The sequence below is a fragment of the Sycon ciliatum genome, chromosome 9 (genome assembly GCF_964019385.1).
Source record: "Sycon ciliatum chromosome 9, ocSycCili1.1, whole genome shotgun sequence".
NCBI classification, from domain to species: Eukaryota; Metazoa; Porifera; class Calcarea; order Leucosolenida; family Sycettidae; genus Sycon; species Sycon ciliatum.
The window spans coordinates 16,856,601-16,882,138 of record NC_088651.1 but is presented as its reverse complement, the minus strand read 5'-3'; the positions used below and the strand labels follow the sequence as shown (position 1 = coordinate 16,882,138).

At 46.4% G+C, this 25,538-nt stretch overlaps 1 protein-coding gene across 1 annotated transcript in view; it reads right to left on the bottom strand.

The window, feature by feature from the left end:
- The window catches only part of LOC135824298 (chaoptin-like), a gene marked incomplete at its 3' end in the record, with an annotated part of 71,113 nt that overhangs the window by 21,610 nt on the left and 23,965 nt on the right, over nucleotides 1–25,538 (bottom strand). The window contains 9 exon segments of the mRNA XM_065337031.1: nucleotides 1,955–2,029; nucleotides 3,690–3,761; nucleotides 5,468–5,542; nucleotides 8,735–8,821; nucleotides 10,788–10,859; nucleotides 17,395–17,460; nucleotides 19,610–19,681; nucleotides 22,367–22,441; nucleotides 24,849–24,923. Of these exon segments, the coding sequence (XP_065193103.1) occupies nucleotides 1,955–2,029; nucleotides 3,690–3,761; nucleotides 5,468–5,542; nucleotides 8,735–8,821; nucleotides 10,788–10,859; nucleotides 17,395–17,460; nucleotides 19,610–19,681; nucleotides 22,367–22,441; nucleotides 24,849–24,923 (669 nt within the window).

Here is a 25,538-nt window from a genome sequence, read left to right as displayed (position 1 = left end):
GAAGCCATCTGCAAAAAAACTGCAGAAAATGGTTGTTGTTTGATCCTTTGGTGTAATCTTTGTTTCTAGTCGAAGCTAGTTGCTGTTTGGAGCAGAAACGCTGAAATTGACTATTTTCTGCATGTACTCATACATGTACTCATGTACTCAGGCATGCAGTCTCACTCGTATTTTAGCTATTTTTCTGGAATGGATGCTGCTCTGCGCTCCTTGGTGAACATTTCCTGCGCTCATGGAGCAGCTGAAAAGGACCACTGGTATGTCTGGTTCCTGGTTTGAAAGTGGAGAGTCGACTTTTGTGCCTTGAAAAAGGAGTAGAGAGCGATAAAGGTACGTCTGTGGCTGATTTTTGAGTGCTCCTCGTACATTTTTGATTGTGATAGAAATTCTCAGACCAAAGTCAGCGCGATGATGGTTGTACAGTTTTCTTGTGAATTTTTTAGTTGTTTCATCTCGTATCTATGTCAGTATCGTGATGGTGAAGTGGAGAGGGTGATTTTCTTCCTCTAGGCTTCGTTCGGCCGACTTTGCTTCGTCCTCGTTGAAAAGTGATCCTGAAAAAAAGGTCGATTCGCAAAATTATGTTGATGTTCAATGTACGAGATGACATGCGATTGCTGGCTATGAGATACGGGATAGCGCCAGGCGTGACACAAACAAGCAAACAAACACGAAATTAAAGCTGTGTGGACCCTGGCTAGCGCCAGACGTTACTGAAGTACTGTAAAAGCCATTATTCTAACGAGGCGCATATAATGATTTCCCCAAATTGACTAGTTTACGTGTACCAAAGGTAACGATTCTCACTCATTCTCAACGCTCAATAGGACAGTGTATGTGTGGATTTCTGTATAACAATTTCTATGTTAACGACAGATTTCTCCTCGTTAACTCGTTAGAGTTAGCACTTCGTTATATAGATGGCTTTACAGTAACGTCTTCCGCATAGCTACGGGTGATAAATATAAATACATTTTTACTCGGATACTCAGCCAGTAATAAAATGCATGTAAAAGAAAGAGAAGAAAACACATGAGAACGAGTTACGCAGCAACTATCCACGACTGGTTAGCGCGCTGGAAATGTGTTATAGCTACAGTAAGTATCGTTTATAAAGTGACCGGATATAATGATATACCGGTTATAGTGATAGAACACGTCAAAATCAAAATCAAATCTGAAAAAATACAGCTAAAATATCACTATATACACTATTATCGGCTATACCGATATATCGCTTATTGTGATGGCCTTCAGGAAGCAAACCATATCAAATGTACAGGAAAATATCGCATATAATGATCAAGAGTGATCTTTCTGCATGCTCTTGTCCGTTTCTGGCTGTGTTGCCTCTCACGATGATGTTGCCAACTCACGTACACAGCCACTCATGTCTATTTCTGGCTCTACGCAACTCGTTGGACACCGAGTAGATCTACGATCTACGTGAGCACGGATCCAGCTCAGGCTTTTTTTGGAGAACACGCTGAAGAAGCAGCCATGCCACATGATGTATCGAAGTTCTAGTACATGTACAGTCTGTACTCGTACTGCACTGCCATGCACAGCTCTGTGTCATGCACCGGTACACAGTCCGCGGAGCATGCATGCACTTTCAGCATGCTTTTTCCAGCGTGTACGCATCATTTCATGTGCAGTCATGTGCCATGTGCCGGTCAAACATGCAAATCGGCTATAGTGATGCACCGGATATAGTGATACATTTTCGAAAATCAAAGGGGCACGTTATATCCGATATTTACTGTACATATACATGTAGGTATTGGGTTGCTGAATGTCTCAGTAGCCTGGCAGTTTTGTGAGCTATTATCGCACTTTCTTACTGTTTCTCATCTTGTTACAGTCGTGGATAGTTGCTGCATAACTCGTTCGCATATGTTTTTTAAATTTATTTTTACATAAAATATTCAGCAGAATATGATAGATGACTTACAATTCCAATATATTTGTTTTTCCCACTATGAATGGATGAGCACCGCCACCGCTTATCTTGTTGTGGGAAATATCCCTGGAAACAGGAATAGAACCATGGAAGATGCTTGCATGATGATGTCATGAACATGATGTCATTGTGATGTGATCACAGATCTTGTGCACTGATGATGCCAGCCGGCCAGTGACCAGGGAGCAAAGCTATTGACGGCACTGAGTGAGCAACTAGTGAGTGCATTCGGTGATGCCCGCGAATCGATTCATGAATCCATTTGTGAATCGATTCGCGCTATTCACACATCACCCCATGTGAATAGGATGAATGGATTCCGAATCGATTCCAGGGCTCATGACACAAAATCGAGCAGCAAGATTCCATTCATGAATTGATCCAAGGGCGTAATCGAAAGCACTCACTGCATCCGCCTTATGTCGCAGAGCAGTGACGTCACCATGACATCATCGGCAGGTTGGTAAAAATTAATTCTACAGGTCCTCCCTCGTTAGTAGATAATCTCTGGGCCATCAAAAAAGTAATCTTATAAAGAGACTTATCTTGTAGCAGGACTTGCAGCTAAAGGTGAAATAGGCACTACTTCGTACTTACTGGGGCTACCCTCGGTACAACATAAATTGTCGATGCTTCAACTCGTTATAAGATAATTGAAAATCTCCAACATAACTCTTCCTTGGATGCAAAGGATAGTCCATATTCACGAATACATAATCATACGTTTCCTCGTTCTGCTTTATCCTACATGTTTTGGCCTTGGTCCTGCATGGTCAATATCATCGATCTTATACTGAGGGTTTGGCACTCAAGGGACCTGGGCAAAGGGTCGTTATAACGGATTTTATGTACTAACGAATTATGTTGTAACCGGACCTGTAAACAGTTGTATAGACCATGTTTCGCCAGGGGATTTCAGATTTCTATTTACTAACGGGTAGGGGTGAAAGTTGGCACTGAGATCCCGAGTTCGAGTACTCTGATTTTCTCCAATCGAATATTCGAGTATTCGAGTATTCTTCATCTCCTAAAAATTGCACACCAAGGGCCTTAAAATCACATGATCCAACCCTGATTGAACCGAGTGGCAGTCATTTTTCTCGGGTATAGTGGTTGGTGGGTCATTTGGGCTCTCTCTACTCGTGAACAAATGTTCACCACATCGTCTGCACATCAATATCTGCCGACTGCTGCTCTGAAACCGCAGATTTCTGTGGTAAACGCATGTACCATGTATGAACGAGTACTCTGATTTATTCTGAGTACGATTATTTTTGAAAAAACCGAGCGAGTACTCGAGTATTCGGTATAATTGTTTCACCCCTACTTACGGGGTTTATGTACTAACCGGACTCGTTATAATGAGGGAGGACCTGTATCTAGAGATAATATTCACTAGTTTGAGGGAAAGAGACAAACGGGAAAAGTCTGAAGAAAAAATTGACTGTCACCACCAGGACTCGAACCAGGGACCCTCGCTTGTAGCTAGCGATGCTCTAACCGCTGAGCTATGGTGTAGTCTAGAGATCTAGAGATAAACAAGGATTTTGGAGACAGCAGTTTTAATGTAGCTACAAGGAGGTGTAATTGTACTGTAAGCATTTCCTATAATGTCAACATGAACAGTAGTGTGTAACATGTTGTACGATGATCGCAAGGCACACAAGGAAAGGGAATGAGAGGATTTGTTCAGAACATTAATGTGGAGATACCGTTCGTTACTTACATGGTCATGTTATAGTAAAAGAACTGAAGGGCGGTCAGCGGAATAGCTGTCAGCAGGTTGTGGTCCAGGAAGCTGCATACATAGGCAAACATTCACATAATTCAGGGTGGCAGTGGGTGCATTCGATTACTGCCATGAATCGATTTATGAATGGAATCTCTTCGTTTGATTTCATGCCATGAGGCCTGGAATCGGTCCAGAATCCATTCACCCTATACTCATTGGGTGGCGTGAATAGCCAGGGGCGATTCACGAATGGATTCATGAATCGATTCGCGGGCATAATCGAACGCACTCCGTGTGATGTGAATGTCACTGGGCCTCAATGCCAAGCCGGCCACGTCACAATGTTTGAATGAGGCAAGAAGGTGGGCAGATGCAAGTGAGAGCTACATTTACAAGCCGTTATGGTGTATAGGAAGGTAATAGCATTGGGCAAAGTTTCTCTCACATTTACCTCCTCCTCCCCCCCCCCCCCGAAACACACACACACATACACACACACACACATATACACGCACAGCACAATCTCTAGTTACATACGGGTGGCCCGGCGGAATCAGTCCGGCTGCAAAGGTCATGGCTGGACCAAACTTGTTCACCACCAATGCAAGTTTACTGGGGGGGGGGGGGGGAGGTTATCTATTGCCACCATACTTATCATACGCAAAGCATGACATGCTAGGCAGGGTATGGGCGGAACAACCAAAGACTCCATCCGCCGGTTCTGATACATGCATTGTGTATGCTGTGTCTGTGACTGCTGACGCTGCCTGAACATTCGGCTATGAAGGTCTGGGTTTTGTTTTGTTTCTGCTCTCGGCGATTTTAGACAAAAGCTGCCCAATGATGTGAAATACAATGTAGAGTCCATCCGTAAAAATTGAGCCATGACTCTGGCGAGCTCCCGTTTTCGGCAATTTTGTCGTGTGAATACATGGTGCAGTGTCGCGAAAATTTAATCTTGAAAAGGGGTCGAGAAAGGTTACCCAAACTGGGGTAGAGTGAGACGGCCCGGCTTTTCCTAATTCAGTGCTTTTGGAGCAAAACCTGGCCGAAATCCTATTTTTTTACTGTTTGCTTTTTGGAGGAATCGACTTCAGAAACATTATTAGAAGAGCATCCCATGGGGGCTTGCCAAAAACAAAACAAAAAGAACTTAAAGTTTAACCCATTTAAGTGGTCAAAGGCTAGAAGTACTACGGTCAATTCATAAAAAGACGAGTACTGCCGCTGGCGAGCTGCTGTGTTTGGCAATTTTTCGTGGTTTTATCATACACAGTGCAGTGCTGCGAAATTTGAGGTTAGAAAAAGGTACCTCAACTGGGGTTCGAACCGGACAATGCAGTGATGCAAGTGGAGTGAAACGGATTGGATTTTCATGGCCTTTTCCAATTCAGTGCTTACAAGACAAAACCTGGCCGAAATATTATTCTTGTTAGGGCCTGCTTTTCGCAGAAATGGATTTCGGAAACATAATTGGAAGAGAAAGTAATTCCATGCGGGATTGCGGAAAAAAATTGTGAAAACTCAAAATTTGACCCATCTATGGCCAAAAGCGAGGATATCATCTTTTTTTTCCGAATGGACTATAGTACATCTTTTCAAGAATGGACTGTAGAGGGCGTGATTGTGCATGGACACAATGAGAGCAGCCCAGATCTGCGTGCGGGGCACCAGTAAGGCGGTTTACTAGTACAATGTAAGTCAAATAACCGACGTTGAAGTTACACCCAAACATACGTTTCTATACAGTATGTCCTTTACTAGTTACTTACAATTCCTTGACGCCTCTTATCTTTTGAAAGGGGTAGGCTGCCAGAGGAGCACCTATCTTGTTGTGTGCGAGAGATCTGGACAGAAATCAGAGAAACAGCAAGTGGTGATCATATAGACACATTCCAGGGATGCAAGGCAGGAAGGGTGGTGATCATCCAGACACATTCCAGGGATGCAAGGCAGGAAGGGTGGCGATCATCCAGACACATTCCAGGGATGCAAGGCAGGAAGGGTGGTGATCATCCAGACACACTCCAGGGATGCAAGGCAGGTAAGGCATACAGGCCAGGCAGGATACTGCATAAAATGTAATGTTTCGATGTAGTAAAAATGTCGGTGTCAGGGATTCCAGGTGTATTGTATACTTAGGTGAGCAGCAATCCCTTCAAATACACACTGCGCATGCTCTTGTGCATTTCAGGTGTAATCTAAATTTAGGTGCCTGGTCTCTCCACCCAAATTACCGAAATAGAGTTAGAACGAAAACAATGTGTTATACAGTGTGCTCAATAGCCTTCACGCAAGCACGCTGTGGCCACTGCAGGCCCAAGCGCAAGCCGACCGGCCTGTGACTCCACTGACAGGTCACGTCCCAGCAGTCGCTGCAGACACCGCAGTCGCTGCAGTCACCCAGAATAAATCTGCGACAGTGGTGGTGACTTTTGGGATGGTTTTATACGAAAGGTGTTCGCTCCCCACACCGGAGCTCACGCTTTTCCACCCCCTCGACCCGAATTTTACGGCAAGAGGAATGATGATATCACGTGCTTCGTGATGTAGAATAATGCTTCCTGCCGCACGACATACTGCACACGATCGCGATCGTTCCTAAGGCGCTATTCGGAATGTTCCTCTTGCCGCAAAATTCAAAAACTACACACAAAACATCAGTCACTTTTGCATCAACTGTTGCACCGAAAATGTTCGTGGCGCAAGGAGAAGCTTGTCATTTGGAGTGACAAGTGATCACCGCTGCTGCTTTCCCTGTCAGAGTTAACAATACTTAAGAGAGCATGTCTGAGAATACCAAAGTATGTGTGCAAGTGGATCTCTCCGATTTCGCTCAAAATTTGCAGGTAGGTTCCCTTTGGGGTGTGGATCGATTATGCATAGCCCTTGAAAAAGTTTCTGAAGGGAACCTTGAAATTTGCATACCCCTCAAAAATGGCCGAAATATCACATTATTTATGGGTCTAGAAACGAGTCACACCACAGCGTATACGAACAAGCTATGAACAAAACTCCATCAAGCCAACATTGCCTCACCTTAGAAGAGTTCCTGGAGCAGTACCGCTTAGCCACGCCAGCATCCCAGAAGACGAGGTCCATCAACCCCTGACGCCACAAATGATCGTCTTGAAAATAGCCAATTTACAAGTGCTGGCAAAACAGCCAGCTACGTCCTCAATTGGCCAGAACTATACACCGGCAGATAGTAGAACACCTCTTCTAGCGCTGAGGACATGTCCCCCATCTTCCTTTTGGGGTTTTCTTGAAATAAACTTTTTTGAATTTTTCCACTCAACCATGCTGAAATACGGCCAAAGTCATACCTGCGCAGGAAAGCTCGCTACTCCGCGACGTCTCCTCAGCAATTTCTACTCCAACACTACTGCCAAGGCCGCAGAAGAAAGTGTAGTGTTGACTCTGACAAGGAAAAGCAGCGGTGATCACTTGTCACTCCAAACGACAAGCTTCTCCTTGCGCCACCAATAATTTTTTTGCGACTGTTGCTGCAAAAGTGACTGAAGGCCTGAGCGCAGTTTTTGAATTTTATTGCAAGATGCACAGTGAGATCGCGTGCTCTGTGACGTAGGATGACGCTTCCTGCATCACGTTACGCGGCCATCGATCGCGAATGTGCCTGGAACGCTACTCGGAACAGACCATGATGGCAGAGGTAAGATGAGTTCATTTCCTGCTTGAACTGCTGAGAACCCCCACAAACTGTCCTAGGAGTGTTGCAATGGCAGCAAGCCGTTGAAATATGCCCCGTACAGCATGGAGAGTTATTCGTCTTTCACACTTACCTCCTGCAATCCCGAACATAGTCCAACAGTAAAAGTCCCTTGTTTTCATGTCGATGCTCGACAAAAGCGACTAGCTCGGTCCCTTTGTGTTGACTGGCATGCGAGCAGCACTGGCTGCACGCACTTGTCGCGTGAACTGCATGAGAGATTTCTTACGTCATAAAGAATGTGATATCATCATTTCACTGGTCTTCGACCTACATGGTCAGGGAAAGTCCCGGTTCGTAGGCCTACAACACGGTCAGCGTGTTCTTGAGCGCCGTAACAACACAAGTGTGATCACTTCCAGACCAACGGGCGTTCAAGGCGAGTAACAAGCGCACTTGACAAAGGTGACTCTGAAATCTCGTGAGCCGTGGGCCACGCGACTTGGCATTCTTGCGTCGCAAGGCACGTGATTTCACCGTGCATCTTGCAATAAAATTCAAAAACTGCGCTCAGGCCTTCAGTCACTTTTGCAGCAACAGTCGCTCAAAAAATTATTGGTGGCGCAAGGAGAAGCTTGTCGTTTGGAGTGACAAGTGATCACCGCTGCTTTTCCTTGTCAGAGTCAACACTACACTTTCTTCTGCGGCCTTGGGAGTAGTGTTGGAGTAGAAATTGCTGAGGAGACGTCGCGGAGTGGCGAGCTTTCCTGCGCAGGTATGACTTTGGCCGTATTTCAGCATGGTCGAGTGGAAAGATTCAAAAAAGTTTATTTCAAGAAAACCCCAAAAGGAAGATGGGGGACATGTCCTCAGCGCTAGAAGAGGTGTTCTACTATCTGCCGGTGTATAGTTCTGGCCAATTGAGGACGTAGCTGGCTGTTTTGCCAGCGCTTGTAAATTGGCTATTTTCAAGACGATCATTTGTGGCGTCAGGGGGTGATGGACCTCGTCTTCTGGGATGCTGGCGTGGCTGAGCGGTACTGCTCCAGGAACTCTTCTAAGGTGAGGCAATGTTGGCTTGATGGAGTTTTGTTCATAGCTTGTTCGTATACGCTGTGGCGTGACTCGTTTCTAGACCCATAAATAATGTGATATTTCGGCCATTTTTGAGGGGTATGCAAATTTCAAGGTTCCCTTCAGAAACTTTTTCAAGGGCTTTGCATAATTGATCCACACCCCAAAGGGAACCTACCTGCAAATTTTGAGCGAAATCGGAGAGATCCACTTGCACACATACTTTGGTATTCTCAGACATGCTCTCTTAACACTTCTATGGTGAGGTAATGTTGGCTGATTGGCGAGTACTTACAATATTTGGATATGCCAAGAAAATGCAGCATTTAAGCTGTTCAGATTTACGTTGGCCAAATCTGTGAACAGGTTGTGATCAAGGTACCTGCAGAAGACAACAGACATGCATGGTGTGAGAAACCGGGTGAGAAAATTGGTTTTCCATAATCAAAATTTCGTACTTACATGTCAGGTAAGTGCCACTGGGTCGGGTTGACCTTAAGGCAAATCAGGGTCAAATTTTCTCAGAGTGCCTTGTTTCTGCATGACAGCCCAGGCAAGCAAGCAGGCTGCTATTACATGATGGACTGTATTTTATGGTATACCGTGGTGTGTTTTTATTAAAGGGAAAGTCCCATGAAACATTTAAAATTCAGGGTCCGTAGGGTTTGGAGCGCTGAGTCGTATGGTCGTAGTCCGAGGAGGCTGCGGGGCTATGGCTCGTCAGATACTGTAGCGTCGCGTGTAAAAGCATGACCTGTATAATTATATATTTTTTATTTATTTCACCTTCCCGTGGCCAGAAAATATAGGCCAATATGGAGGGAGGGAGGCGGTAGCCAGCCATGGCAGTAAACAAAAACAGAGCAACAATACATAAATATTACAAATCACTGGAGGCAAAGAGAAACAAATCTCGATGAAGAATTAGCAGTTACTAGAACACGATCTTCATGTTGGCCTTGAAATCATTTAGCGTACAAGACAATTTTACTGATAGAGGCAGGGCCAGCCAGAGAGAATAGGCAGCAAAAAACGGAGATCTGGTATAAGCTGATGTTCGGGCTTTTGGCGAAGTGCAGTGATTGCGCGTAGGACGAGTGGGAATAAACCAGTTATATTTACGCAAGTATGGCGGGCTTTGTCAAGACGATTAGAATGAACAACAATACACAGTTTTCGATCCACTTGACTAGAGATGGGGAAGGTGTTAAACATATCATACAGCTCGGCAGAAGGAAAGTATGATTGGTCCGCGTCAGCGATATTGTCGCTTATTTTTCAGCTTTGTTTATTATGTCGTCCAATGCTCACTCGGCAGCCCATATCATCCCAATTTTGGTTAGCATGTTAGTTTACTAGTACCAGAAAGGTCTAGCTAGATTTCGAGTGGATTTCGAGAGCGATGGGCGGGTGATTTTGATTGATACAGCGCCGCATCAAAATAGATGATCTTGTTACGCTGTGCAGGCAAGAGCAGCGCATGCCACAAGAAAGTAATCGGCTACTCGGAATCAGCTCCATTTTGCTGAACGGTCGAGATCGCTCACCTCAGGGATCGCTCGTCAAGCTGAGATTGCAGCTCCCTTACCCCCAGCTCAACGCCCGGAGTATCCAGCACGACAAGGAGATGTACAAGTACTGTACGCGTCGTCGTTCAAAATAAAATATTGCAACTTGAAGACCGGCGTCTGATTAGAACCACACAGGATGTCGTGCTGCCCAAGCGAAGTCCTATAGAGAAGGCAACCGTCACCATCGACTTCTCTTTAGAAAATAGCCAGGCAGCGGAGAGGAAGAGAGATGAGCTTGCAAAAGCAAGACAGTCGATCCCGAGCAAAAATATTTGTCACCAGGGCCAAGAGCCCTGGTGTGTGTGTGTGTGTGTGTGTGTGTGTGTGTGTGTGTGTGTGTGTGTGGGTGGGTGCGCGCGTGCGTGCATGCGTGTGTGCTCTTCACCTGTACGCCTATGTATTCGGAAACCGTGCTGTACCGCCCACTGTCCCATTTGTGAACGCTTCAGCTTCGTCTGCAAATGTCCAGGAATTGTAGATGTCCACACCAGGTCGGCCTATCCAAAGGAGGATATATGAGCATTGCTCTTTCGCCGCCTTTGCTGAGTACGGACCTCCGAAAATCAACTAATAAGGAGCAAGTAATGCACAACCAGTAGGTAAGTCCAAAACAAGAGAAGTCCCGAGCCAGTGAAGCACATCAAGGTTCTGGCCTACGGGAAACGGCCTGTGTGACGTACATACAGCATGCAACGCATACAGTCATAAGTGTACAGTAGTGTACGCATAATAGAGTCCAGATATTACGACATTAGGGTAACGCTACGTGTGACCTACAGTTCCACGAAATTAACCATTTTGTTCCAGACGCCATCCGGAATCACCGCCAGTCGGTTGTGTGAGAGTCTCCTGCAGCAGCAAGAAGGGACCAAAGAGGACCAGAGCACATCGTAAAGTGAAGACACAACCACAGATGCTCTTTAACGCTCTAGCCTGTACCAATCTGCTTTCCTTTCTTTCTTTCTATGAGAAATGGAGAGCAGACATGCTCTTTCCCTACCGCAAACTCACAACTCAGTCCACTGTTGACTGTTCTTTCACTCTTCTTTCTTCCATTGCATTTTTTCTAATGGAATGGCCTCTACTTGGCATTAAATTATGATACTTCCTGGTTTCCCAGCGTCATCGAAATTGTCGCAGCTTGACTAATGATATGAAAATGGGGTATTTACTGCAGCAGTCGTACACAAGGTAAGGGGTCGTCCGCAATTATCGAAAGTTTTTTTCCAATCCGTAGTAGCTTCGAAAGTGGGTGGGTGGGTCAAGGCCAGTTACGGATTGAAAAACTTCCGAAATGACACGTGCGCGTGCCACGTGTACGTCTACGTGTAGCCCCTGTTTTCCACGCGCGGCTGTGCACGAACTGTCTACTACAAATATTTTTGTAGTTCTGGCAGTTTCTGCGCCCCCGCGCGCGCTTCCTTGGCTGCTCCGGCCTGGGCCAGTGATCATAAAGTTCGGCGCATTCGACGGCGAGTCGACACTTTCTATTTTTGAGTTTCACTGTCTCCTTCGTCCAGAGTACCGTCTTCCATGCAATCCTTTGAAGTCCTTCCGTCTAGCGCTGGCGCTGACGACTGTTATTGACTATGTCCAGACAGGCGACGTTGTTTGGAAAGGCGGTGAAGAAGCAGCCCTTTTTCAAAACCGCTGGTGACTCTGACATGATGTTACTATGACTCATGGACCAGCACTGATTGAGTTTGTTCCATACATGTATGTGTTGGGTTGTGTGTCCATCAATAATATTTTATTACGGACTGGGGGGGTGGGTGGGTGGGTGAGGAAAAATTTGAAGCTACTACGGATTGGAAAAAACTTTCGATAATTGCGGACGACCCCTAAGGAATTGGACGTGGACAATAGTCTTTAGTCTTGAGTGACCTGACAATTTTTTTCCTGTTGATGGAAGCTGACATATTCGAGCTAGGCCCCATTTCCTCGCTGATGTTGCTGTGATGGTGGTTTCCACTAACAGCGATCAGTCAGGCGTAACCGCCTTCTCTTTTCTCTGGTCCATAGCCATCACGAAAAACACACTCATGGCTCCTATTGCCTGAGCAGGGTAAGGCTGGTGAGTTCGCCGAACAAGCTCCAGCGCTTGGATCACATTGAGAGGATATTGAGGGGGGGGGGGGAGAGGAGGAGCAAACAGCAAGCAAGAGTGATACCTCGAGACACCTGTACAACGTAGTGATGACACTCGAAGGCACGGCCATGGCGTACCGGTGATGCTGAAAAGAAGGCACGCTTGACGTGCTGCTACAATGTGCTGGTATAAGTGTGGTCAGGGAGCACACCTGATGCTGGCCAGTTCGGCTGCATGCACACTGGCCTGCATGATACTGTACAATCTTCGAGCTAAAATCAATGAAGGGCATTGGGCATTCCACGGCTAAACAATTGTCATTGCAAGATGGAGGTGACTCCGCAGGCAGCGCCAATCTCGCGTCGACCTGGTATTCTTTGCCAACGTGCTGAGTACGGGGTGAAGTAGAATGTCAAGGACATCGTCGGGGTTGTAGAGTGCCTGAACATTTGTATTAAGCGGAATGCATAGAAATCGCTTGGCGACCTGGGTGGATTCGCTCAAGGAAAGAGGATTATCCTTTTGGACGATTGTAGAAACAGTTATTCCCACCACAGCCGAACTGACCGTGATTAATCAGCCAGAGCAGGGAACAAGCAAAGCAGCTCTTGTCCCGTGGAAAAGCGTGTGAGACTGGGCGCGACTAAGTTACAACCTTCCTGGAAATTTGCGGAACAAGATTGTTCCGTTCATTGACATCAGCGACGACAAGGCCTTCAGCTCCGCGTGGAACTCTCAGTTCAACTGAATGTAGTCCTGGGACGTTACTCTAGATGTCAGACTATCTTCCTGAGCAATATTTTTCGTATCTTCTAGATTTGTAGCTTATGTTTTTATCAGTAACAAGTGACAAGTCCCTAGTCAAGCTGCGACAATTTCGATGACGCGGAGGAAGTATGCTGTTATTATTAAGTTCATTGCTTCTTTTTAGGGCTGACACGAATGCTCAATGAAGTGAACGAATATTCTTTTTCTGAATACATGTGAAACGAAGAATATTCCGAATATTCTAAACCATGCGATATCCAAGCACCCTGTAAGCCTTTGAACTGACACCCAACACCAGGTAACTAGCTCCTGTGCATTCTTCCTAACATGCAGATGTCCCGGTGTAAGAAGGGCACCGCTATTGGCTACTAATTTCACATCTGTCCGACTAAGTGGAAGTGCGGTGTAAAAATAATAGAAAAACAATAATTTCACGGTTTGCGTCAGATTGGGCTAGAGGCCGAGTTTTCCGCATCCGCCATGGGAACGCCACCGCCCTTCAAGGATCAAGGCGCAGATGCAGCTCCTAAAGCGGTGGGAGGTGAGGAGACCTGACCCACTAAAGTGGTCAAAGACCGAAAATACCCATCACTGCATCCATGTGCGTTGCAAGCCTAACCTTATTCACTTCAATACTCAACTCAGTCTTTTGCTCACTGAGCAATACAATCTTTTCATTTTCTTTCTTCTGTTTTCTTTTTCAACTTAATCCTCCCTCGTGAGTGTTGTGAACCCTCTGGTTCTCTTAGGTATCAGGAACGAACGACCCCACACGGCACGAGGACAACTATTTATTCTCAACAGTATATTTCACTTCCATAGACTAATAACAATGAACAATGAATGAACAACTGAATGAACAACTGAATGAACAACTGAATAAAGAATTCAAATTCAAAATTCAAAAACAACAACAACAACAACAACAACAAGAAATCTGCTCACTGCTGATTAACTCAATCTGCTCCTGCAGCGCTCACCTTCTTCCATACTTGTAAAGTTCAAAGTGATGTAAATCACTTTCTAACTGTTTAACCCACAATCTCACCTTCTCATAAATTTATCTCTTATTGGCGATGGTGCCATCGTGAGAATAAAGAATTCAAACTGAATGAACAACTGAAACTAACACTAAAACCACCAGGTAGTTATAGCGTGAAAATGACAGCGTATATGAGAAAAGCATACACATACAACATACAACTACAGCGCACACAGCAAACCGCACATAGCGCCTGTAGCGTATACTACGCCGTAAACATCAACGGTACGGCGGAGTCGGGATACAACTGCATTGGAACGAACACAATGTCACAAGCGAGAAGGCCTTTCACTCTCGAGAACTTGTAGTTTCACAACATTCTCCCCACCAAAGGGCTTCTCACCGCCGTACAACAACTCACAAGTCAAACGATTTGGGGCTTACTACGCGTCATCTGCTGCTGCGGTGGTGGCCATGGTAGAATATCACTAATGCCCACCACTTCAGACAACTCGACATCGCGAAGCTCGCCGCTGTGGGCTGTCGCACACGACACTGTCACCGATCCACTTCGACATGGGGCAGACGCTGGACCAGACAACACACAACCGATAATGTCATAAAGCTCGACGATGTGGGCTGTCACACACGACATGGTCACCGGTACACAGCTTCGACCCGGGGCAGGCGCGGAATCCGAGGACACACATCGGATCTCTGTGTTCCACACAGTCTCGCCGCTTACTTCTTCCGTGCTAACCAGTAGTATCGCCCTTCTCATTTTCTCGGCTTCTACGCTTTGCGTTTCAAAGTCTTGCGCCTCAAACTCTTGCGCCTCCAACTCTTGCGCCTCCAACTCTTGCGCCTCCAACTCTTGCGCCTCCAACTCTTGCGCCTCCAACTCTTGCGCCTCTACGTCGTTCGGCCGAGACTCCAGCTGCTTCTGAGCGTCTCCAACCGATGTCACCATGCACTGTACCGACCCAGTGGGCCTTGGATCTGATCCTCCCACTGGCTTCGAATACTCCTCTGACCGCTGCTTGTCTGTAAGCAAAGTCTTCCACGCCTTGTCCGGCGTCCTTTCGCGTGTGGCAAGCAAATCTCGCTTTGCTCCCTCATATGTACTGCTGGCGATGCGCTCGTCCATCTTCTTCAAGTTCTTGAGCTTTTCGTCAAAATCTGGGCGGAGCGCACCCTCTTGCCGTCTAGCACTGCGCTCTTCAAACTCCTCGCACTGTCGGAGCCTCTTCTCCACGTATTCTCTCAACCTATCGCCTTCAAATCCATACCGAATTCCGCTAGCGATAAAGCTGGCTTCAATGATCCATAGTTCCTGTGCCATGCTCGCTTCGTATCCTGGCGTGGTCGCCAAATGTTGTGAACCCTCTGGTTCTCTTAAGTATCAGGAACGAACGACCCCACACGGCACGAGGACAACTATTTATTCTCAACAGTATATTCCACTTCCATCGACTAATAACAATGAACAATGAATGACTGAACAACAACTGAACAACTAACACTAAAACCACCAGGTAGTTATAGCGTGAAAATGACAGCGTATATGAGAAAAGCATACACATACAACATACAACTACAGCGCGCACAGCAAACCGCACATAGCGCCTGTAGCGTATGCCACGTCGTAAACATCAGCGGTACGGCGGAGTCGGGATACAGCTGCATTGAAACGAACACAATGTCACAAGCGAGAAGGCCTTTCACTCTCGAGAGCTTGTCGTTTCACAACATTCTCCCCACCAAAGGGCTTCTCACCGCCGTACAACAACTCACAAATCAAACGATTTGGGGCTTACTACGCTTCATCTGCTGCTGCGGTGGTGGCCATGGCAGAATATCACTAATGCCCACCAATTCAGAAAACTCGACATCGCGAAGCTTGCCGCTGTGGACTGTCGCACACGACACTGTCACCGATCCACTTCGACATGGGGCAGACGCTGGACCAGACAACACACCACCGATAATGTCATAATGCTCGACGATGTGGGCTGTCACACACGACATGGTCACCGGTACACTGCTTCGACCCGGGGCGGGCGCGGAATCCGAGGACACACATCGGATCTCTGTGTTCCACACAGTCTCGCCGCTTACTTCTTCCGTGCTAACCAGCATCGCCCTTCTCGTTTCCTTATCTTCTACGCCTTGCGCTTTTATGTCTTGCGCCTCTAACTCTTGCACCTCTAACTCTTGCGCCTCTAACTCTTGCGCCTCTAACTCTTGCGCCTCTAACTCTTGCGCCTCTAACTCTTGCGCCTCTAACTCTTGCGCCTCCAACTCTTGCGCCTCCAACTCTTGCGCCTCTACGACTTGCGCCTCTACGCCTTGCGCCTCTACGTCTTGCGCCTCTACGTCTTGCGCCTCTACGTCTTGCGCCTCTACGTCTTGCGCTTCTACGTCTTGCGCTTCTTCGTCTTGCGCTTCTACGTCGTTCGGCCGAGACTCCAGCTGCTTCTGAGCGTCTCCGACCGATGTTGCCACGCTCTGTACCGACGCAGTGGGCCTTGGATCTGATCCTCCCACTGGCTTCAAGCACTCTTCTGACCGCTGCTTGTCTGTAAGCAAAGTCTTACACGCCTTGTCCGGCGTCCTTCCGGGCGAGGCAAGCAAATCTCGCTTTGCTTCCTCATAATATGTACTGACGGCGATGCGCTCGGCCATCTTCTTGAGCTTTTCGTTAAACTCTGCGCGGAGCGCACACTCTTGCCGTCTAGCACTGCGCTCTTCAAACTCCTCGCTCTGTCGGAGCCTCTTCTCCACGTATTCTCTCAACCTATCGCCTTCAAATCCATACCGAATTCCGTTGGCGATAAAGCTGGCTTCGATGATCCATAGTTCCTAAGCCATGCTCGCTTCGTATCCTGGAGTGGTCGCCAAAATGTTGTGAACCCTCTGGTTCTCTTAGGTAGCAGGAACGAACGACCCCACACGGCACGAGGACAACTATTTATTCTCAACAGTATATTTCACTTCCATTGACTAATACCAATGAACAATGAATGAACAACTGAATGAACAACTGAATGAACAACTGAATGAACAACTGAAACTAACACTAAAACCACCAGGTAGTTATAGCGTGAAAATGACAGCGTATATGAGAAAAGCATACACATACAACATACAACTACAGCGCACACAGCAAACCGTACATAGCGCATGTAGCGTATACTACGCCGTAAACATCAACGGTACGGCGGAGTCGGGATACAACTGCATTGGAACGAACACAATGTCACAAGCGAGAAGGCCTTTCACTCTCGAGAACTTGTGGTTTCACAACAGTGAGTGTGATTGCTCTGGTAGACCACTACCCCGTGTACTGAACAGTCGCTTTGTGAGTGAAAAAAGTAGATTTTTGTAGAAAATAAAGAAGAAGAAAATAGCGGGCCCTCCATGTTCGTACTACAATATGGTGGCCTGGGTGTAAGCCAACTCGCCTTTCCCAGCGTGATTTCCAGTCTAGCCCAGGCCTCGTCTCGAATGTCTGTGTTCGTAGTGGGATGTGTGTAAACACTTACAAATTCTGCACTGTATGGCTAAATGCATCACTGCTGATGGAGGAGATCTTGTTATGTTCCAAATACCTGAAGATGACAACAGAACGGCAAAGAGAAAATTGATTGAGGTCATGAGCATCGATTGAAAGAGCTTTCAATAGAGTTAATAGACCCTTTGCACAATAACGGTCACGTGATCCGAGACCGGGCATCCTCTTCAATTTTTGTGCAGAGTATCAGTTGTTGAGCATGGTGGAACACTGTATTTTTCCATTTTGGAGATGGAGGAGAGAGTGTCGAGTGGCTTGCCATCGATGGCTGTGGAACCCGTGGACAAATTGTCAAATGAAGATTGGTCTGTGAAGGAACTGAACAGTTTTCTGCTGAATGAGGGTGCGTATCTGTCTGGAAAAAGAAGGAGTTGTTGGAGGGGTAAGTTTTCCGCATTCAGTGAATATTTCGGATTACACAACAGAACAATTCGGATTACTGTAGATTGAAATTTATTTTTTTCTTCTTTACCTTCTCTCCTCTGTCGATGTAGAGAACACTTCTCTATGCAGAACCCTGATGCTCCTAGAACTAAGAAGGGCACCACTTCTTGAGTGTACCTTCATCATGCCCAACATTTCTTGCGTCCCAGTGGATGAGTGACGAACCTCTGTTTCCCAGAGTGAGTACACACCCGCATGCTTGCTCGTCTCCAACGCAGGGGCAAGTCGCCGACGACAGTGAAGAGGGAGCTGATGGAGTAGTACTAGTGAAGAAGCCCGTGGATAGTGTTCATGAGTTTTACTTTGGTGGCTATGTGCATAATGTGAAAGTCTGTCAAATCGTGCACACAGCCACAGCTCGAACTCAGATGACTTTCTCCACACACATGAGCGATGAGGCTGCGTCTCTCTTTCCACTTCAACATCAGCAGCCCGAGCAGCGCCAGCAAGCTGTCGATCTTCCTTGAATAGCGAAGATAGGGATGGGTCATGCCTTTTTTCTCAAGCTCCAGAGTCTCTTGGCGGGGCGTTCCATATCTTCGCAAAAGCAAGGATGAAAGCCGACATGGACAAGGTGTTCCGAGCCCAACACTGTGAACGATATCGCAGCACTGCGGCCCTCTGCTCGCCAGATAGCCAGGATTCCAGAGTGTAGAATGCCAGCATCACTGGGGAACGCATGGAAAGACAAGTGGGTTCCTTAGACTAACGTTAGGGATGACGGTTGCTGCAAACAAGAACCCAACAGTGGTCCTTGGAAAGCATTTTCGGAACTTCTTCCTTCAGAACTAAAAAACTTCAAATGAAAAAAGGCTGGAGAGTACATACATGAACATCGCGTGGGAACCGTGAAAACACAGCCTGTCACAGGAAACTTGATCACGTCCTGCAGCAAACCATGCATGCAGGTTGCATGCCAAGTGTGCAGCGCGTGCACAACATGCCCCGTCTCGACCCCTCTCGCTTATTGTGCAAAGGGTCTATCCTACCACCTCCTACACGCGCGTAACTCGTCGCTTTTCGTTGTGTACCACAAGGCTGCAAGGTCTGACCTACATATAGCTCCTGCCGGGGAGCTGATTACCTTGCCAAGTTGAGCAAGAGTGCACACCTCTTCACGCGGACCACGTGTATGGCATGAAGAGCTCACTGCGGCGTACCGTGGACTACGTAGCCCTTTTGGAGGAAACCTGCAGCTATGTTGGGAAAAGCTACAACACAGCAACACAGCTGCGCTACCCGCATGCTGCAATGCAACTCAGCCCGCCGGACCAAGAGCAGCATATCGAGACGATTGCTTATAGCACCCCTACACGCACCTATGTTAACTTTCAAACCCTCCCTGAACTTGTTTGCACCCTTACCCCTTGTATCAATATGTGATAGAATTTTCCCTCATTGCTGCGTTGTTCCATTGATTGTCTCCCCCTTTCTTGACAATAATTATATTCCCTTGTTGGCTTATTTGCAATTCATTGTGGTGATTCTATTGAAATTCTAGGTATGAAACAGATGCACCGAAAGTACCGAAAATAGAAGTATGCCGAAAATATTTGTGAAATTCCAGTACTCAAGAGCTCCCTAAGCCAGGTCACAAGTGACCCGGAGTTTCTTTCTTTCAAATGGGTCGAAGTGCCCCCCCCCCCCCCCCCCACTGGGTCTCTTAACCCTGCTAACCGGGCTCTGGAGCATGCAATGAGTAACACTGCCAGCTTTCGTACCAGCCATTATGCTCAACTTACACGTTTCTCAGTCTAGTAGAGCCGGTGAATGCATTCGACGGAACAACTTCCAGCGAATTGTGCGACAGATGGCTGCGAAAACACAACGTGACACAGTCAGAGCACAACTGACTAGATAACAGACAAGCAGGTGAAATCTCTAAAATGGGAAACGCCCTCAAAAAGAGCAAAGCCCTCAAAGGGTAATGCCCCCGAAAAGGGAAAGCCCAAGGCAGAGAAAGCCCTAGAAAGGGGAAAGCCCTAGAAAGGGGAAAGCCCTGAAACTGAGGTCTGGCAGCAGTCTGGATGGTTAGCCCTTTCAATGCCAAGGACGAGATAACTTGTCCTGAAACAACCACCCTGAATGGCCAAGGGCGAGATAACTCGTCATCCACACGGAGCATATAGAAACAAACATCGACCACTGCACAAACAGCTATAACTTCGCCCTCCCTAATTCTAAGTCAACATAATAATCATTATGAATGCTCATTGGAAAGCTATTGAATGCAGCTTTCCAATGATGTATCATTCGATATAGCACGAAGTAAGATACTCAAGCGCCGAAGCTCGAAGTCCGAGAAACGGGTGCAGTTGAAATTTCAAGCGTGTAACTGAGACGAACTTCATTCTAAAGTTGACAAGATGTTTTATTACGTGGGAATGTCCGCAGTGCACAGCCCATGCGTCACTTACACCAAAAAGAGCGCTAGAACAGCCTGATTCAGCAGGTGTTAGAGTCATCGCTGTATGTTGAGTGTGGGCTGCAAATCGAAAGAAATTGTCGGTGAGTGTAGAATAATACTCATAAAAAGGACAAACTTCAGGCTCATTACAAACATCTTGAAAGTTTTCGTCTTCACAAGTATACTTTCAAGCCTTCTCATCAGGTGAAATACAGGCAAGGGAAAAGGAACAGGAACAGTGGATTAAATACAGTAAGAAGGTGGTAAAACAGCGCAAAAAGAAAGAAAGAAAGAAAGAAGATAGCTAAAGTAAACAGCGAAAATTGCAATAATGACACAAAGGTGCAAATGCGAGAAAACTCAATAAGCGCGACATGTAGTGCGACAACAAGAGACAACCACTGGACATACATGTAACTAACGAGGTTTTGACGACCTACCTAACAGCCTAAGTGTGAATTTGATTTGTTTCTGCTTGCAAAGGTTGGGTTTCCTTGTGTGGATGTATACAGCTTCCAAAACATTCAGGTTTTTTTTAGGCTGTTAGGTAGGTCGTCAAAACCTCGTTAGTTACATGTATGTCCAGTGGTTGTCTCTTGTTGTCGCACTACATGTCGCGCTTATTGAGTTTTCTCGCATTTGCACCTTTGTGTCATTATTGCAATTTTCGCTGTTTACTTTAGCTATCTTCTTTCTTTCTTTCTTTCTTTTTGCGCTGTTTTACCACCTTCTTACTGTATTTAATCCACTGTTCCTGTTCCTTTTCCCTTGCCTGTATTTCACCTGATGAGAAGGCTTGAAAGTATACTTGTGAAGACGAAAACTTTCAAGATGTTTGTAATGAGCCTGAAGTGTGTCCTTTTTATGAGTATTATCGCATTTTTGTCTCAGAGGAAACTGAGTGTAGAATAGCGCTACAAAAGCACATCGGAGCGGCTTTCGTAGTGTTTGTAGGCCGTTCTCCTGTGCCTACAGAGCACTGAGCACAATGGATCGGCAGGGGTGATCCTCAGCTTTCCAGAGAGCCTAAGATGATGAACACCCGGTACTGGTGAGTGAAATGGCTATAATTTCTAGTGCCCATCGTGAACATAGCATGTAGTGCCAGCGTGCATGCTCGCCAGCCGTGTGGCAAGCACTCTGGCACTGAAAGGGTTACCTGCTCTTGTCATTTGCAGAATACACTGGCTCGACGTTGTCAAGAGATGCATGATACTCATGATTTGATTGCCAGTCAATGTCCACGACGACCAAATATCACCGGACACCTATTTTGCTCAAGGTTGGCTCCTTTTATCCCTGGGTTGACATTATTCACGTGCTATGATTGTTTGGCTCAGAGACCCTCGGTTCCTCGGATATCGGGCAAAGTCCAACTAATCGACAAAATAAACTCTGAAACAATGTACAAGAATGATGGGTGACTACTGCTTACAAGAACACAGCTCAGCCAGACCAACTATGTTCGCGCACCGATCCAAGTTACGTCGTAATGTTTAGCCATCCAACTGTCGACTGACGACTTGCTGGGTCTCTTGAACAAATCAATCAATTCAGCCCGTCCAATGACGGCCATTACGCAAGCCATATTTACGGGCCAGTACCAGCGAGTATACGTCCTGATATTTGGGGTGCTCACCATCATAGTACGCTGCAACATGTCCCCAGCATCAACTAGTGGTCTTGTAAAGAGTTTGTCCCTTAAATATCACCCGGGAAGAATTCTTGGACTCACAAATGCCCATGAACTGGCCAGCTGCGTTGTGGTTTGGCGAGCAGTAGTGACCACTCGTTATTGCACCTTTATTTTCAGTGCATGTTTCAGTCGATTTTTTGCTTTTCCCAATGTACAAGGAGCTGAGGGTCTCTGGACCAAACTTTCAAAGTGGGCGAATGAGGTCCACCCAGGGATAATAGGAGCTAACTTTGAGCAAAATCGAACAATTTGACCATCTCCGTTGATATTTGGCCGTGAGAGACACTGACTTTAAGTAAGAATAAGAAGAACTTTGGTTTGATTCAGAAACTATCATTGATCTCTTGGTGTACATACAACAGATGCTGTACTTGGAGACATTTCAAATTTACTCACATGGTTTGAATAAATTTGGAATAGTTATGGAAGTAGTGCGGTTCTAAAATGGAGATGTTATTGTATGATAGATCCCTGCAACGTGTGCACCAGTGACAAGGACAACAGACACAAACAAGAATAAGAGACACAGACAAGAATAACAGACAGAAACACAAGAAAAACATACACACACACACACACACAAGAACAACATACACACACACACACACACACACACACACACACACACACACACACACACACACACACACACACACACACACACAAGAACAACAGACACATACACACGAACAACATACACACAAGAACAACAGACACATACACACGAACAACATACACACACGCAAGAACAACAGACACACACATAGACACACACACACACACACACAAACACATACAGTTTAGCCTGAAACGACACCTGGTGGCCAAGCACAAAACATGCACTGAAGCCTCCGAGGCCACCGTCAGTAAAGGTATGCATCTCTTCCACCCAAAAATTGAATTTAACTGTCACCGCTCGCGTGGAACTCAGTAAGACCGAGTTTCCTGCATCCGTGTGAACACCACTAACCTGCACAGATTAAGGTGCCAATATAGCGCCTAAAGTGATGGGAGGTGGATAGATCTGCAGACCTGAGAGCCACTGCCTCACAGTCCCTGTTCCGCAGTCACATTTGGCTGCACTTCTCTGGCACCAAGCTCAGTTTCTTTGGGAAATCCTCAAATATAATATATACTGTAAATATACAAATTTTCGGCAGCTATTTAATTTCGGCTATATTCGGCACCGACCCAAAACGCCTAAATTAAAACGCCGATGAAATTTTTCACAGCATCTGTCGCACTATACCATGCCCTCTACCCAGTACCCCACGCCGAAAATAAATCGCCGCCGAAATGTCAAAAATCGTGAAGTGCCGAAATTTTGCAGCGCCGAAATTTTGTATATTTACAGTATTTAAATATTATTAGAAAGGAAAAGGACATATGAAAACGAGTTAAGAGTAACTCTCCACCACTGTAACTAGATACTATATACAGTCGGAAAGTGCAACAACTACGCGCAAAACTGACAGAGTACTGAGACATTCGTTTTCATATGTCCTTTTCCTTTCTACTTTTATTATTGGCTCAATACCCGAGTTGCAAATATTTTAATTACTTAAAAATATTTTTTAATCAGACCCACACTGTGGTCAAAGTGGTCAAAGACCAAAAATCGCACTCTACATGCACGTTTCCCTCGCCAGGAGTTCCTAAATTGACTAAGGGTTGTGGCACGGTAGGATAACTCCTTCCACTTCCAAGCAGCACTTGAATCTGATACCCTCTGTATCTCAACCATGGTCTCAGACCAACCCACTGTGTCTGCTTGAATTAGAGAACTGGACACTGGAGTCCCCAGCCGCTAGTCTATTTTATTCATACCGCATCCTCGTGCCGTGTGGTCGTTCGTTCCTGACACTTAAGAGAATCAGAGGGTGCACAACACTCTCTCCCTCCCTCCCTCCTTCCCTCCCCCTCATGCATGCACGCACGCACGCACGCACACACACACGCATATATGAGCTACCTTAATGTCTGCGGTGCCTCCTTTGCGCCATGGCTGGTAGCTCGGCCTATTTAGCTCGTAGCTGTACTGATGAGGCCTTTATGGCCGAAACAGCTTGCTGTCTACAGCATTGGGTATCACGCTTCTCGGCTTTTGCCTTGTTGAGCACTCTCAGTAGGCTGCTCTAGTGCTGCTGCATTGCGCAATGCCCGCTACATTTTGTAGTTTGAGCACTCTGGCGCTAGAGCGACGAGCTACCTTAATGTCTGTGGTGCCTCCTTTGCACCATGGCTGGTAGCTCGGCCTATTTAGCTCGTAGCTGTACTGATGAGGCTTTTATGGCCGAAACAGCTTGCTGTCTACAGCATTGGATATGCGCGTGCATGCGCACACACACTCACAAACATACAAACATGCGCACACACACACACACACACACACACAAATGCACCCCCCCCCCCCCCAACACACACATACACACCATGTACCATGTACAATGTATCATGTATACGCCAGTCGCAAGAGAAGCATGCAAATCTGCCAATGCACTGGATGTGCACCCACAGATTTTCTCTAATAGCAACGATAGCGGACAAGATCTGAATGAGACAGATCAAGACTTGTGCCAGATAACTGTCCAATCCACACAACTGGTCTACACCACATGGAGTACATCAGCATAAAACGGCCAAGACAGTTACCTATGCACACCCTACACTTGCTGGGGTGACCGGTATAGACAGCACGCTGCTTTGATAGAAGCAGGCCCTAGATGCACTGGTACCTTGAAGTGAAATTGGAGTTACTTTACCAACCAGCCTCGGCTACTGAGACACAAACACACACACACACACACACACACACACACACACACACACACACACACACACACACACACATGCATGCATACACACCGATACTGCTTACAGCGTTTTGAAGGATAGGATGAACGGGGAAACTTGGAGGTCGTACATACTTGTAAACTGGTTGTGACTCAGATTGCTGCATAACAGTAAGCAGAAGAGACAAGTGCATGCATGTTGCAAGATATATGATGATAATGCAAATGTGCAGGTTCTCAGAATTTCACAATCACTACATCAGACATCAGTTCACTGGAAGCTGGCAAAAGACTCTCCTGCCTCTGCGTAAAGCTGGCAGCGTTTCTCGCAGCTAGAGAACTCTCGACTCCACGATGTCTTACGCTGGCTACAGCCAGCTGCATTTGTTCCTGTGACTTCGCAAGCCCATTGCACAATGACATGCGCTGTACCACCACCACCTTACACAGCCACCTGGCCATGGTCGTGTGTGGGGTGTTGAACAGTGCATTGCTGATGCCAGCGTGCTCACATCCATTACTCATACAGTCCATATTTGGCAATGCGCAATGCGCTTATTGGAATCAACTCGAATGGACAGCCAAGGATTATTTATAAAAAGTAAAAAGGACCAAGGAACTATAAGTTACACTATAAAGTCCACTAACACCACCAGTTACTAAACAATCAGCTCATGCGATAACATTGAACGACACTGACCGACAGTACTCAAGTTCTACAACCAACTGGCCACCAGCTCTAGCACGTCTTGGATCCGCACTTTTCTTTGCAATAA